Consider the following 17,011-nt stretch of genomic DNA (forward strand, 5'->3'; position numbering starts at 1 on the left):
CATGTGGATGAGAAAATATGTGATAATCTGGGATAACCTTTCAATTTTCTGTCTTTCCTAAAATATTAATTAGCACAGTACCACAGATTACGAAAACATTTTCATGTCAGCTGACAGGCAAAACTCACCGCCTATGTTCTTGAAGAGGTCAGAGACAAATATAGCAACAACGCTGTCCATTAAATATTCTACCAGCATCACATCATCACACCTCATGCCATCATTGCTTCTTACATCGTGTCTGTAGACATCGTATTACCCATAAACCCCTCAAGGTCTGCTAAGTGAGCGTTGCTTTTCAGAGATTTTGAATCTTGTTGAATTATTGACAGCACTCAGCAACCCATTGAACCCCTTCATCACCTTGTAGCTGCTTCCTTTCTACCTCTCCTCGCTGCTCTCCCATCTCTCCCTACCCTGTAGCTGCTTCTGTCATCTCTCCCTGAATTTCCCTGCCCTGCAGATGCTCCCTCACCACATCTCCCTGCCCTGTGTCTGCTCCCTCACTGCATTTCGCAGACATGTAGCTGCACCTTCTCCAGACTTGATTAATGTAACAAATTAGACAAAGTCTTTTACAAACCATTCTTACAAACCCCCATTATTACTTGATTTATAGTCTGTCCTACGCTGAACTTACCGTCTGGCTGTCTATGAATCACTCCCACCAGTGACTGATTTCTTTGCTATTTCTAATCTCCAATGAAACTGATTCTACAGTTGTTGCTTCAAACCAACATTTCCCACTACCATACTGATCTTATCCTGTATCAACTGAGCCACAACACTGTTCCCTTTCTCCTTGTCCTTTGAAAAGGACCAGCATGGTCACTTGGACCGAAGGGTCCGTTTCGATGCTGAATGACTCTACGACTCTAAGTCTTTGTAATGGTTATTGAATCATGTCTACTTGTTTCTTTTTGTGCTATCAATTCATCCATCTTGTTATGAATGCTGCATATCTTTAGATAAAAGGGCTTTTAATTTTATCTTTTTTACCATTTTACCTTACTCGACTTGATTAACCCATGTGTTTACATTTGTATGCTCTGTCCATCCAAGGCACACACTAGTTATCATCATGCACATTGCTACCTACAATAATGCCTTGCCTTATCCTTTCTAACTACTTTTTCTTACTGAGTTGAAGTTTCTTTTTGAGTGCTGAAAAAAATAGGTCACGTGCAAATAATGTTTTGGGATCTGAGTTGTTGACATCCACAGAAAACCTCTGAAGCAAAAAGGGAACAGTAATTTAGCAAATGCTGTACTTTAAAGTTATAAGACTTGTCCCTTCATTCTATTAGGTTTTAGTTGATTTGTATAACTTTCTTTAACTGCTTTTAACTCATTACCTACAATTCCCTTCCTAATATGAAAGGGATGACATATCTCAGTTTTGAAGGCTCTATTGTCCCCCAGTATCCACAAACCTTTTTAGTGAAGCGAATTCCAGATTTCCACTAACCTTTTTGTGAAAAATCCTCCTTGACCTCACTCCAGAAAGCCCAACTCAAATTTAAAAATTTTTTTTCTCTCATCTGCGAGAAAAAAAATTCGCTACCATATCAAATCCTTTTAAAATATTAGTGATTACACATTTGATCAACAGTAAGTCTACAAATCAGAATCAAATTCCACTAAAAGGTTATGTAAACTGCAATTCATTCGAGCAGCTAAAGAACCCAAGATATTTTACATGGGAGATAACAGTAAAAGCTACTCAGTTATATGCTTGATTTGGACTTGAAGGAAATCATTTAGCTGGCATAATCACAAGGTCTTCTTTGGTTTTTCTTTGCCTTGCAATCTCCTCCTACTGTGCACTTGTATTTACCTTCCATTTATCTGACCCCAGTTCCCCCCCCCCTTGCTCCATAGCTACTATTTGAACTTTTTCTACAATTCTCAGTAGTATCTAACTAAACTTCTGATCCACTGATAGTCTCAACTGAAGCCGCCTCTGGGAATACTCAAAAGAAATTTGTAATAATCTCCCAATTTTCCCAGATTATCCCTAATTCATATCTTTTGAGGCTCAGACTCCAGTTCTCCAATCCTGAGTCAAAGTCCATAAAACTACCAACACACTGCAGATGTGGTTGCAATGCACTGTGGTCCATCTGTTCCCACATGCTAGAGCTACAAAATTTCAACTGCCTTGCCACTTTCATGTTCAATTGATTTCAATTTATCACAACTGTTCCATCTGGTTATACCAAACAGTTTAAAGAGTTACACTTCAAATTTAATACATCTCTTGTATTTCCACTCATATTTGTTTAACTATTGCTCGCATTTAGAGGGATAAAATGTTGAAAAGTCGCCAACTGCTCACCTAATTAAAGCCTGAACACTTGCCAGCTCTTTGGGGCTAAAAAACAGGAGCATGTCATTTTGTCTCTGTATAGAATTCCTATTTGCACTATATTTTCAAGTTTGCAAATCAGGCCTTGCCAACTCAACATGATTGTTTTTGTAATTTATCTCCACAATGCCTTTTTCCATTGCTAGCCTGTCTAGGTTATCCGGACAATAGGCTACAGTAAATCTGTTCCACAATTTGTCTCAACATTCTTTTAGGAGAAAGTGAGGACTGCAGATGCTGGAGATAGAGTTGAGAGTGTGGTGCTGGAAAAGCACAGCAAGTCAGGGGTTGGTTGATGAGGGTGTCCCAGAGACGTCCTGTCTCCCTGATGTAAAGGAGACCACATTGGATGCAATGGATACAGTAGATGACATTGGTGCAGGTACAGGTAAATTTCTGTCAGATGTGGAAGGTTCCTTTGGAGCCTTGGACAGAGGTGAGGAGAGTGGTGTGGGCGCAGGTTTTGCACTTCCTGCGTGGCAGGGGAAGGTGCCGGAGTAGGGTGTGGGCTGGTGGCTAGGGCAGGGGGGAGGCACAGCGGGTAGACCTGACGAGGGAGCAATAGAGTCATAGATGTGGAGCACGGAAACAGACCCTTCAGTCCAACTCATCCATGCCAACCAGATATTAATCTCATCTAGTTCCATTTGCCAGCTCTTGACCCATATCCCTCTAATCTCTTCCTATTCATGTACCCATCCAGATGCTCTTTAAATTTTGCAATTGTACCAGCCTCCACCACTTCCTCTGGCAGTTGCCCTTTAGGTCTCTTTTATATCTTTCCGCTCACCCTAAACCTATGCCCTTGCAATTGTACCAGCCTCCACCACTTCCTCTGGCAGCTTATTCCATACACATACCAAAAGTTGCCCTTTAGGTCTCTTTTATATCTTTCCGCTCACCCTAAACCTATGCCCTCTAGTTGTGGACTGCCCCACCCCAGGGAATAGATTTTGTCTATTTATCCTATCCATGCCCCTCATGATTTTATAAACCTCTATAATGTCACCCCTCAGCCTCTGACGCTCCAAGGAAAACAGCCCCAGCCTATTCAATTTCTCCCTATAGTTCAAATCCTCCAACCCTGGCAACATCCTTGTAAATCTTTTCTGAACACTTTCAAGTTTCACAACATCTTTCCGACAGCAAGGAGACCAGAACTGCATGCTGTTCTGGTCTCAAAAAGTTCAAAAAGTGGCCTAACCAATGTCTCGTACAGCCGCAGCATGACCTCCCAACTCCTATATTCAGTGCTCGAACCAATAAAGGAAAGCATACCAAACACCGCCTGCACTATCCTATCTACCTGCAACTCTACTTTCAAGGAGCTATGAACCTGCAGTTCAAGGTCTCTGTTCAGCAACACTCCCTAGGACATTACCAATAAGTGTGTAAGTCCTGCTAAGATTTGCTTTCCCAAAACGCAGCACCTTGTATTTATCTAAACTCCATCTGCCACTCCTCAGCCCGTTGGCCCATCTGATTAAGACCCTGTTGTAATCGGAGGTAACCTTCTTCGCTGTCCACTGCACCTCCAATTTTGGTGTCATCTGCAAACTTACTAACTGAATGTCCTATGTTCATGTCCAAATCATTTATATAAATGACAAAAAGTAGTGAACCCAGCACCGATCCTTGTCTGAAAAACAATCCTCCACCACCACCCTCTGTCTTCTACTTTTGAGCCAGTTCTGTATCCAAATGGCTCGTTCTCCCTGTATTCCATCAGATTTAACTTTGCTAAAGTCTCCCATGGCAAACCTTGTTGAATGCCTTACTGAAGTCGTGGAGGGAATGGTCTCTTGGAACGCTGATAGGGATGGGGAGCAAAATATATCTCTGGTGGTGGGATCTGTTTGTAGGTGGTGGAAGTGGCGGAGGATGATGCAATGTCTGCGGAGTTTGGTGAGGTGAAAGGTGAGGATGGGGCAGGGTGGTTTCTGCCCTTGTTGCATTGGGAGGAGTGGGGTTCAAGGGTGGTGGGTGTGGGAAGTGGAGTAGATGTGCTGGAGGGCATCGTCGACCACATGGGAAGGGAATTGCGATCTTGGGAGGAGGAATTGGTCATCCTAGGAACAGATGAGGCAGAGGAATTGGGAATAAGGGATGGCGTTTTTAAAGGAAGCAGGGTGGAATGAGGTGTAGTCTAGGTAGCTGTGGGAATTAGTGGGCTTGTAGATGTCCGTGGTTAGTTGGTCGACTGAGAGAGAGAGATCCGGGGGCGGGGAGGTGTCCGAGATAGTCCAGGTGAATTTGAGGTCGGGGTGAAGGATGTGGGTGAAGTTGACGAAGTATTCAATCTCCTCATGGGAGCACGAGGTAGCACCAATACAGTCATCGATGTAGTGGAGGAACAAGTTGGGGGTGGTGCCGGTGTAACTGCGGAAGATGGACTGTTCCACGTAGCCGACAAAGATGAAGGCATAGATGGGCCCATGCGAGTGTCTATGGCTATGCCTTTGCTTTGGAGGAAGTGGGAGGATTGGAAGGAAAAGTTAAGGGCGAGGACCAGTTCTGCCAGGCGTTCTCTTGGACAGCATCCTGAAGTGCGTGCTACCAGGCAGAAAATTCAGAGACAATTTTCTATCCCATTGCACAGGAATGCCACAGCCACATATTCATGGCTTATCTAGCTCTTAGCTTTCAACAAGCTTTTCAGTATCAAATTGGACAATCCTAGATGGCAAAATGTTTTAATGAAGAACAAGAGCACTTTCAACCTAACATTTCAGTTACTTAATACTACACACAAACGTACCTGTAGCATTGCAGGTTTCTGCACTAAATGGCAGCACTTTCACATATTTATCATTTGATCCAGTAGCCAATAATTGTCCGCAATGACTCCAAGCCACACAATAGATTGATCCCTTGTGGTGTTTGTTCCTTTTAAACTTTACTACAGGTTGCTTAGGCAAACTGTATGCACTAGAGATAGATCATGGCAAGTGATAGGGAAAATGGGGATTAAATGAAGGAAGGAAGAAATAGAAAGGAAAATCAGATATTCAATAATTAGTAAATATTAACAGGTCTTAAAAAAGTTTTTAAAAATGTACTAAGTATTTCATATTTCCAATAGATCGATGGTAGACATTGTGTCATTCTGAAATGAAGTCAGCTAATGAGCAAGCTCTTTGACAAAAAATAAGATTTACATTTAAGATTAAGAAAAATCATTCATCTAAATGACTTTTCTATATAATAATGGTCTTTAGTATTTAAAGTATTTGTACTTTAAATAATGTGTTCCTCATTTAAATTTTTTCAAACAAAGACTGGCCTGAACGAAAGTTGCAAATATCTCTGAAATTGCTGGATTCCCTAAACTAATCAAAATCCTGAGGTAGGATTTAGGTGCCCATTCGTAGTAGGTTGTCTTTATTGACACCTCTTTCAAAGTACTGCTGAGGAACCTGGGCTCAAGTCTTAATCCACTTTGAACATACTCAAAGCCTTTTTGAGACTCAGGCATGCTTCACCATTGAAGAAGCCTCATGAAGCAGACAAGTCTTGAGGACGTCCATATTAATGTTACCATCCAAATTTAGCTCCAAAATATGAGGTTACTAAGTCTGCAAAAGACAAGGTACAAAGGAACTTCATTGTGCATGGGTTATATGTTATGATTCGTTCAAAATTCAGTGTGAACTAAAAAAAAGTGTAAGTTGGTCTCATGAATGTAAGTCCCTATGTAAACTCATTCCCTGCAGCATCAATTAAGTTCCTATAGTTAAAAATGTCTCTTAACTCAGCACTAATCAGGAATGACATTCTGTAAAAGAAAATTGGGAATGGAAAATAAAGATCTTCCCATACAAGGGATGATCTTCAGCACTAAGGAAATGCATGCGACTCCCTCAAATTTATTTTAACCAATACTTCCCTGGATCTTTATGCAGAAAGGTGCATTGAAGATGGCAAGAACTCGTTTCCTTGCAGAAAATTAGCAGATAATTTTCTCCTGGAACACAACTTATCACAAAGTCAACTAACTAGTTGCTAGAAAATTTGAAAGTGAAGTTGGAAATGAGTCACCCATTAACCTCAGTGATGGAACCCAACCATTTTGTGCTCCAAGTTGCATCCTACCTCCCTGTGACAAAAGTTGAAGAATGGGGATCCTGCAGATGGATTGCCTTCAATGCATTAAAAGCATGTGTTTCTTAACGCACATAAAATCACATTTCATAGCCTCTTTAGGGACCAGTAACATCTTTCAGATAAAAATACTGATAATAAAATGCTCAATGAAAGGGACTTGCATTTCGATAGTGGTTTATCAAGTGTTGAAGGAGATCTCAAGAATGGTCCATTCAGTAAGTCAATGTTTGAAATGTAGTCATTGTCATGAAAAAAAACACACCAGCTAGTTTACAAACAGCTTGGTTGTCTAAACAGCAGACTAAATGACTAGTTAATCTCGATTTGATTGTTGTGTTTGTTGGAGAAATGTCAGACACCAGATCTTACAAATCTGGTGTAACATTTTAACTTGGAAGACTCATACGAAGCACTGTTAAAATACCCCAGTATCCAGAACAGCGCTACTAATTCAGTTCGGCAACATTATCTCGGGCCAACTGGGAGGAATTCTAATTCAAAATAGATCTTTAGAATTTCATTAATACATTATCTGCCCTGTAAACCAAAAGTGCTCAGGGGTAGTGCAGACTCCATGGAGAGATATTGCTTGCTTCCTCCTCCTAACAGAACAGTCACTTCACAATCAGCTTGGATGCCATTTTTAAATTATCGTGACAGTTACATTTTTAATAGTTTCATAAATTACCTTTTTTTTCATAAAAAGAAGAAAATTACCTTGGGTCAATACTCTCTGGGTAGGCACACACCCGTAAAGTTTTGGTATTTGAACCAACAGCATAGAGTGTCCCACTTGGATGGAATGATACTGCTCTTATAGCTTGAGTGTCTTCGAGGGTATTAATGGCAACAAATTGCTTTCTGGTTCCATCATCCTATAAATGTTCAAAAGAAAATCAATTAAATCTTCTGAACTTGCAGAATAAACAGATGTCCTGCAAACATTCTTATACATATGAAATCAGAAATACGGAAAACAAAATTTGCTTTAGGATGCAAAAATCTCATCACATCTTATGTCTCATACTTCTAGACTTACATATTATATAAAGAACCTCAATTATCTGGCATTCGATTATCCGAATCTTGGATTATATGGCAAGATTGCAAGGTCCCGATGCTCGACTAAACTGTGTTATCTGGCATTTGATTACCCGAATTTCGATTATTCGAACAAAATACTCTCCGCCTGTGTCGTTCGGATAATCGAGGTTTCTCTTTAATTTAGATTTTTCTGGATCAATCAGATGTCTGAAAAACTCACATACACAGTTTACTTCTGTGGCGTAAAGATTTCTTCCTACGTAATGGCATCCTTCTACAAACCTCAAATGTTGACAATAGAAAGAGACAAATGTGTAGAAATTTCTCAAAATTCACCAACTAAACCAGAGTTTCACAGTATGGTAGATTGGTAAATATTAGAATGGAGAGTGAAGCACCAGAGTTGCAGCCAATCTGACATCTGCCTTTCTGTTCCATAACGGTTTATATCAGCTTCAGGAAGAGCACCTCATCTTTCAATTAGACGAATGAACATTGATTTTGAATCATAACTTTCTACTGATTGCAGGTGTTATAAATGATTCGGCTTTTCCTATCTATAGTCCCTAACAGGCTTTTGTGCAACGTTGATATTGTCCCTTTGTCAGAGCCACGAAGTCTTGGTTTCAAGTCCCACCTGCTCCAGTGGTGTGTCATAACATCTGAATAGCTTGATTAGAAAATACACATATCTACAGTATTTAAGGGCTCTTGTGGTGTGGGGGAGTGTCCCTACCTCTGGAATAGGAGACCTAGATTCAGGTCCTATCAACTTCAGAAGTGTATACTAACAGCTCTGACCTGGTTGATTAGAAAATTATCTATAGTCCCTAAGGATTCTTGTGGTGCAGGGGTATTGTCCCTATCCCTGGACTAAGACGTTAGTGTTCAAATTTCACAGGTACTTAATAACATTTCTTAACAGGTCAGTTAAAAATAAATCTATCCATAGTCCCTATAATTAGTCCAGAATGTCTGGGTCTAAGGTCCAGTCAGAAAGTGTGGTGCTGGAAAAGAACAGCAGGTCAGGCAGCATGTGAGAGCAAGAGAGTCAATGTTTTGGGTATAAGCCCTTCATCAGGAATGTGGTTGGGGTTTGGGGGCTGTGGGATAGATAGGGGTGTGGGGGTGGGGAAAGGGAGGTTAGCTGGAAAGGCAATAGGTTGATGCAGGTGTGGGGGGGCGATTGTGATTAGTCAGTGGGGAGGGTGGAATGGGAAGGTGGGAAGGAAGATGGAAAGATGGGACAGGTCTAAGTCCTAACTGCCCTCGACACATTTGATTTAAAATATCTATCATAAAATACCTAAATGTGATAAAACAAAAATTAAGTAAAATAATTGAGAAAAGAAACAGGTTTGTGCTTGGCTAAAATAGACAAGTTGGGAGCCTGTTAGACTGAAAATCCTATGGTCTCTGCTTCAATCCCGGATTTTGGGGCTCTTGTGGCGCAATAGTAGTGGTCCTGAAGTAATGAGTTCAAGTTTCACTTGCTCCAGAGATGCATCATAACACATCTGAACAGGCTGATACAAAATAGCTATTGACACCTCCTCCTAACTTCTTTAGTCTCTTGTCCTATTCTCAATTTATCTCTTGTATTTCACCTCATCACAAATTTCCGAGTTTATTCTTTTCCTTCTCTCTATAGTTGCTTTAAATCAAATATATCTCTCACCTCTTTCAGCTTTAACAAAACTGGAGATGTTTTATTCGTTCATGGGATGTGGACATTGCTAGCTAGGTTAATATCTATTGCTATTCCCAATTACCCTGCAGCAAGTGATGGTGAGCTGTCTTCCTGATTTGCTGCAGCCCTTTAAAAAGTGCTATTAAAAAGTGACTTCCACGATTCTGACCCATCAATTGTAAAGAAATAGCAATTTAGCTCCTAGTCAGGATGGTGTTTGCCTTGGAGGGGAACTTGTTAGTAGTGTTCCCATGTATCTGCTGTCTTTGATCTTCATCCAGGTGTTAGAGGTCATAGGTTGAGAAGGCACTGTTGGAGGAACTTTGGCGAGTTATTGCAGTGCAGCTTGTAGATGGTACACAATGCTGCCACTGTATGTCAAATGATGAAGGTGTGCATGTTGAAGGTGGGGGATGTGGTGCCAAACAAGTGAGCTGCTTTATCCTGGATGTTGTCAAGCTTCTCCTGTGTTATTGGAGCTGCACTCATCTAGACATGTGGAGAATTTTCAAACAAATTCCTGAATTATGTCTTCTAGTTGGTTATCAGGCATTGGAAAGACAGCAAATAACAGAATTAACAGCCATTAAATTGCTCTTATAACTACAGTATATATATATATGATGCTGATAGTCAGGTACTCAGTGATGGTAATGCCATTGAATATTGAAAGATATGATTAGATTCTTTTTTGTTTGAGATGGTCATTGCCTGGCATGAATGTTTCTTGATATCTGTCAGCCCAAGCCCGGATACTGTCATGTTGCATCTGAACGTGGAATGCTTCTATATCGAAGGTGTTGCAAATGGTACTGCATTACTATGCAATCATCAGCAAACATCTTCAATTCTGACGTTAGGACGGAATGAAACAGCTGAAGATGAATCATCTTAGGATACTACCTGAGGAACTGCTACAGTGATGTTCTGGTGCTGAGACGATTGACCTTTAACAACCACAACCATTTGCCTTTCTGCTAAGCAAGACTCTAATCAACAGACAGCTTTTCCCCACTTCCCGCTGACACCAATTTTGTTAGGGATCCTTAATGAAATGTTTGATCAATGCCTTAACTTCACCTCTGGAATTGAGCTCTTTTGTGTTTGGACCATGGCTGTAATGAGACCAGGAGGCGAGTGGCCCTGGCAAACCTCAAACTCGTCAGGAAGCAGGTTATTCCACTGCAAGTTCTATTTGATTGCTATGCACCCCGTCCATCACTTCATAAATGATTGACAGAAAACTGATAGGGCTTAACTGTTTCTTTCATAACAGATGCGGAGTCTTTCCAGCATTTTCTGATTTTGATATCAGATTCCAGCATCTAAAGTATTTTCCTTTTGTATTTAATTTTAAAAGGAAGGTGACAGTGGACTGGGAGTCAATTTTAGCCAGAGAGATGATGTGCTCGTAGACTTCCACATATTAGATTAATAATTGCAGAGTTTTTGATGTGCACAATTTATATGGAGTGAAAAGCTGGAGGCCAACCAATAATGCAAATAGTCAAGGCTACAATAATAAAAGACATAGATGAGGGTTTAAGCAGCAGATGCGTTGAAAGAGTGATAATGTTACCATGTTGGAAGTTAAAAGTCTTACTGTTATCATTGAGATGAGCTACAACCACATCTTAAAGCCAAATATGAGACCAAGCTTGAAAACTATCTTTTTCAGTCTCTTGTCGTTGTCAGCGAGACAGATGCAGTTGGTGGCTGGTGACTGACGGGTTTGTCTTTTATACAACAGAAACAAATATTGACAGGCAGAATTATGGGCAGATCAATGGGCTGGCTAACTTTAAAAAGATAGTTTGGGTACAAATGAGGTAGGGCAAGTCAAGGCAGAGCTTTTTAACATGATAAAGGTAAACATTAGGTTGATAGTACAAGCAAGAATCAGGCTGAACATCAAAATGATCATATGGAAAGTGAAAATGATCACATGGAAATAAGTGAGGATACAGAGTACAATTAGACACAGCTATCATAAAAAGCAATCTGAACAGCTTCGACAGAAATACACATAGTAAAAGGGTAGTAAGCAGAAGGGTAGAAGTGATTAGGGACTAAAAGGAGAAACTAGCTATGGAGGCAGAGAGCATGGTTCATATATTAATAGAGAGATTCAAACTGTGAACTAAGGAAAGACTCAGCAACAGGTAATACATAAGCAGACAAACAACCAATATTAAAAATTCTTGAGTCAACTTCCACTGAAAACCCTACTGTAAACATTTATATAGGGATTCGCACCATTAAAATATGGAGTTCGCTGACAATTCCCTATTATGCCCGGATTGGCACTCTTAAGCTAAGTCTGATCTACAAGTTCCCTATTAAATCGTTGAAAGGAACCGTGTATTTTTACTACTTCTTTTAAAGACTGTATTTAAATGAGGAAGAGCTGCTTTAAAACCAATGATTGAAAAGGTGACTGTATGTTTTGAAAGCAAATACCTAGACATCCATTGCAGTTGAGCAACTAATTTGCGCTGACAATGTGGAGCTAAGGGGTATACAGATGTAGCTTCTTTCTGACAACATGCAGTTGACTGGTCTATGTACTAGTGACCAGTTATCAATGACAGAGACCTTTTTGCCTGCTAACAGTTGGGTGACTGATTATCAGGTAACTGTGGAGCTTTGAGCTATAAACAAGTTACAGAAAGAGAGAAGTGTTCAGTTCTTCAGCTCGTGAGCACTGCCTCCTTTCACTGCTAAAATTTTAAACCTGAAGGAAACTAGTTTATCTTTCCTGCAACAACTGTTGTAAACTGTGACCTTTAAACGAAAAATCTGTGATGCTTTAAAAGTGACCCAACCACTTTGTGTTGCTTACCAATCAGTGGAAACTTACAAAGATAAGTGAAGCAACATGCTGACCAGCAGAAACATCATAAGGATCAAAGTCATACAGCACGGAAACAGACCCTTTGGTCCAACCCATGCTGATCAAGTTTCCCAAACTAAACTAGTCTCACTTGCTTGCATTTGACCTATATCCCTTTAAACCTTTCTTATTTGAGTACCTTTCCAAATGTATTTTAAATGATGCAATTATACCTGCATCTACCACTTCCTCTGGCAGTTTCAACAACAGAATCTGGAACAAAGATTATTGAACTCTCTTTCAATTTTTTTTTCCCCTGCCCAATAACCTATTTTCCCTGTCTGCCTTGCACACACATGCAAGGTAGATTTTAGTTTTAATTTGTCATCTTACAAGCTGACAATTTATAACTGTTTACTTAAAACTAGACTCTAACTCCTTGTAATACAAAAGTAATTCTTATTCAGTAATGAAACCTAGTCCTTGCTCTCTATCAACCTGAAGGTCAGATAAATTGGGAAACTTGGTGTATTTTCTAAAAGCTAACTTTTATGACAATTCTGGGAATAGCAGAGCTCATTTCCAGCACACTACTCCAGTGAGTTATGACACTGTATAGTTCAGTTCTATATCATAATCATTCCTTATCCATAGTAACTTGCATGGCAACAGCTACTCGCTGAAATATTTTGAACTTATATTTGCTTGGTGGAGAAACCTTCACAGATTGCCAATTTGAATTGGCCATTATGTGCTCCAGAGATCGTTGATTCAACCTGTTATTTGTTGTGCTTTTATAAAGCTTCTAGTTGGTTGCCTTGACTACTATCTGTGAGCATGCCAGCACTGCACTACCAATATACATACCTATTCACTTCTGATGCATTAATTAACACTAACCAAAAGTTTAAAAAAAAGGCTGATACCTGATTAGTTTATACAAAGTTAATTAGGTCAAATCCAGTGTGAATTTTTTAAACAATCAATAATTAGAAAAAGGCATCACATCTACAGCACAATAAGAAACAATTTCTGAAAGAACTGAAAAGACACAAAGTAAACCATGGTCATTATAATAAATTTCTTCTTAGCTTAACAAACAAAAAAAATTGGATCATAAATCGTTTCTCTACCATAGATAGAAGAAAGACTTTTCACAGAAAGATTTGTTGCACATTCTTAATTGCACTCAAGGTGGTAATGATGGTGAGCCACCTTTTTGAACCATGGTAGTCCACAGGGCTTGGGATAGGACAACCTATAGTACTGTTGGCAAGTTTCAGAATTTTGACATAGCAACAGTGGACGAATGGAGATACAGTCTCAAGTTAGTATGTAATATGACCTGAAGGGGAACTGCAAGTGATGGATATACTACCCTATATTTCTAGATAAAGGTTGCATATTTGGAAGGCATTGTCAAAGGAGTCTTAGTGTATTGATGCAGCACATCTTGTAGAATGCACACACTGCTGCCATAGTGCATTGGTAGTAGAGGCAGTAAGTAAGGTGGTAGATGGGGTGCCAATCTAATAGGCTGAATGGTGTTCAATCCTCGAATCTTGTTGGAATTGCACTCATTCAGGCAAGTAGAATATTTCCTATCATATTCTTGACTTGTGTCTTGAAGATAGTGGGCAGGCTTTGGTGAGTTAGGAGAGGAATTGCTTGCTGCAGAATTCCCAACAGAAACTGAACTGGATCAGCCATATAAATACTGTGAATACAGGAGCACGTAAATGGAATTAAACCCTCAGGTTTTTGATACTAAGGTTCAATGATTATTATACCACTATATGTCAAAGGGGTATATGGTTAGCTGCTCACATATTTTACATAGAAACAAACCAAAATGACAGACAGAAGTCAGACTCCAAAGAAGAATAAAATAACAATTATCACATGCAGATAAAAAGGTTTATGTTTTTTCTAAGAGCAGTGCTGAGTCAATGTGACAAGAAATTAATATTAAACAATTATATAATTCATTTGAGTGAGAATCTTTGTTAGCTTAGTATATGTAACATAACATGCACCAGTAAATTATAATATTACTTAAGTGGTATACCTCTTCATCCTTTGTCCCATTTCCACTGGCCAAAGCATTTTCCATCACTGGTGAGTTTATTGCAGTATCTTTTGAAGATGAAGAATCCACACTACATTAAAAAAAAAGGTTATAGTTAACTATATAGGTGTTTGTTGAAAGCTTAGGACTGTTTATAGTTTAAAACAACACCATAGAGCAATGAACTGTAAGCATAATTGTCAAGTATTTAACAGCAGCAAATCTACTGGGATAACATGTCAAGTTGTATTATTTAGATTGCTTTTCAGAACTCTTTACTAGTAATTATTCTTTTTTTCAGAACCATGGAAGCAGTTAATCCCATAAAGTTACTACTAAATTAGTTTTGTCAACATCTCAGCAGTGACCAAATAAAATAAACCATTATGCATTGATTTGCAATGGGTTAAAACTGTTCAATTTACAGCATTCAGAAAGGCTGGATCAGTGAATAACAATAAATAGAGAAAGTATTTGGTTCAATAAGGATATTGTAAATGAAAATGTTCCATTGCGTTTTAAGTCAAAACTAAGAAACCTTTTTTGCAATTTCCAGTCATCCATTTATATTGTCACTGAAATATAGACATCTTTCTTACTTCTGCATAGTAAAGAATGAGGACTCATCAGAGTAAGGGAATGCCTTCCCTGTGATCGTTTTACTTGGAGTAGTTGTGCACTGGCTTGAAACATCAGACAATCCTGAACGCTGATTAACTTCAAGTGGTGTTAAAAAATTAGTGGCTGAAGAGCCATTTTGTACAGTTAATTGGTTTCCATTACACTGCTGGTTTGGAGACTGTGCCTCAGTGCTAAGATTATCCATTCCTATATTTAATTCTTCTAGCTTTTGCATTGATCTGTTTAAAAAGAAAAATGACCAATGTTAACAAATACAATAATTTAAAAAGAGCTATACAGCATTTTACTACAGAGATCCATGCTGACTGTTAAACAGTATTTAAAAATCTTAAGAAACTTTTTTTTATTAACAAGATACAATGGTATCTTGAGAGGGGAACAAAGAATGTATACTGTGGTAGTGCTTATACCAGAGCTAAAACTGACTTGTTAAGGAACTGTTCTGTGAGGTTCTGCTGCTGACTTGCTCCATCATCTTCATTGACCCCTCCTTCTAGTAACATTTGCTGATACATTTGTCTTTGTTGCTCTTTTTGTTCTAGATGCTGTTGGTAGCGCATCCGCTGTCGATAGTACTCTTGAAATTGATCTGCAGGTTCTCTCGGCTAAGAGATTAAAGATAATGATATTAAAAAAAATTATGTGCATTCATATAAGAGATTTTATTTAGATGGTGTCCTATATATCAGGAGAAATCAACCAGAATCTTGATGGGTAGTGTAATGAATGTATACTGCTCCAAGAAATCCACTTTGTAACTTTGGTATATTCTACTTTTTTAAAAAACATTTTATAGCATAGAGTCTTAGAAACCTGCAAAGTCCTAAATATCATTTTATGTTGAGTCTGTCTTACTTAGGGCATTGATCGGGCATAACAATTGGCCTGGGAAACAGGAACACTGACAGTGTATATGCTGCTGCTGGTCCATAACAGCAAAAGGTTTAACAATGGTAATCCCAAATAGCTTGCTAACACTCATTCACTGGGTGTTCACATATAAAATAGGTAACTGGAGGCTTCTTGCTGCTCATGTAATATGGACCAAAGAAATTTCAAATTCAGATTAGTGGAGTAAATGAAAACAGAAAAACATTCTATTGTTATAATGCCTGGATCTTCTCTAGCAGCCAAAAGCCTATGAATTGTTGCAACTTGTAGTTACTTTTCAAAAACAGACTCAAAGAAAAAAAACTTAGTGTTATCACAATAGAGCAGAGAAGAATCAACAGCATTTTACAGAAATGAAGCTCGAGTTCTCTACAATACATTTTAGAAAAGCACAGTTGAGAATACATAATGAAGTAATAGTCTAACTGATCACAAAATGGGAGCATTTGAAGTACAAACAACAGGGGAACTTTCTGTATAAAGATTAGGAAACTTTTCACAGAGTTTTGAAAATAGTTGAAATTTAAAGAAATATCTTCAAATAACAGTATTTTGTTAAAACTAAATCAGCTCTTCTAAAATGAATTAAGTTTCAAAATTGAATCAGCAGTAATTGCCTTTCCAATTTTTGCCAAGCTAGCTAACCCTCAAGTCACGTAAATCACTAAATGAGTAATATTGAGCAGCTCAACACAAGCTACTCGAATCAGAGAACTATGTCATGATCTTTAAAATGAGATTTGTGAGCATAGCACAAAGCTTAAGTCAAAATAGTAGTGATCAGAACCATGGAAAAGTGAATAATAGAGATATCACTTGCTTGTCGCTATTTCTCTCAAATACTCTACAGCTCAGGATTGGTTTAATGCGAGTTTCACTCCTGACCAGATCTACACAATGAAAGCAGTTCATAATGTTGCAGAGTTATAAATTAATAACTTTGAGAAATAGCTTCATGGTTGAGTTCAACCTTTGTCTAACCAGGAACCTCTGATTGTCACCCTTCAAAACTGTATCCATTACCTAAACTTTATAAGTGTATTCTTTGAAAAATAGACAAATCTCACACAAATGCAAGATGATGTGGTACACATATGCAGATACTGGTTCTTTTTGTTAATGAATAAAAATTACATGTTACAGGTTTAAAATGAAAAATCCTAAAGTAAGAATTATAATAATTAATAAATCTAGCAAATACCTCATTCTTTTCCATTTTAGAAGTGGCTGGATTTGATGCTAATTCTATGGAATTGACAAGTGATGCTTCATTCTGAATCAAAGTTTCAGCATGCTGAACTCTGGGCACTGGGGAATCTGTCCTAAAGACATGGAAAGAAAAGGGAAAGGTACTGAATTAGCAAAATGGTT

At 38.6% G+C, this 17,011-nt stretch overlaps 1 protein-coding gene across 5 annotated transcripts in view; it reads right to left on the minus strand.

Moving 5' to 3' along the window:
* The window catches only part of LOC122554541 (WD repeat-containing protein 47-like), a 59,646-nt gene that overhangs the window by 15,222 nt on the left and 27,413 nt on the right, over positions 1 to 17,011 (minus strand). For all 5 annotated transcript variants that reach the window (XM_043699735.1, XM_043699734.1, XM_043699733.1 and 2 more), the window contains exons 6-11: positions 16,842 to 16,962; positions 15,176 to 15,354; positions 14,707 to 14,967; positions 14,108 to 14,198; positions 7,190 to 7,347; positions 5,127 to 5,296 (exon numbers count right to left, since the gene is read on the minus strand). In XM_043699735.1, coding sequence (XP_043555670.1) covers positions 5,127 to 5,296; positions 7,190 to 7,347; positions 14,108 to 14,198; positions 14,707 to 14,967; positions 15,176 to 15,354; positions 16,842 to 16,962 — 980 coding nt within the window. The remainder of the gene's footprint in view (positions 1 to 5,126; positions 5,297 to 7,189; positions 7,348 to 14,107; positions 14,199 to 14,706; positions 14,968 to 15,175; positions 15,355 to 16,841; positions 16,963 to 17,011) is intronic.

Source organism: Chiloscyllium plagiosum, chromosome 11, assembly GCF_004010195.1.
Source record: "Chiloscyllium plagiosum isolate BGI_BamShark_2017 chromosome 11, ASM401019v2, whole genome shotgun sequence".
Lineage (NCBI taxonomy): Eukaryota > Metazoa > Chordata > Chondrichthyes > Orectolobiformes > Hemiscylliidae > Chiloscyllium > Chiloscyllium plagiosum.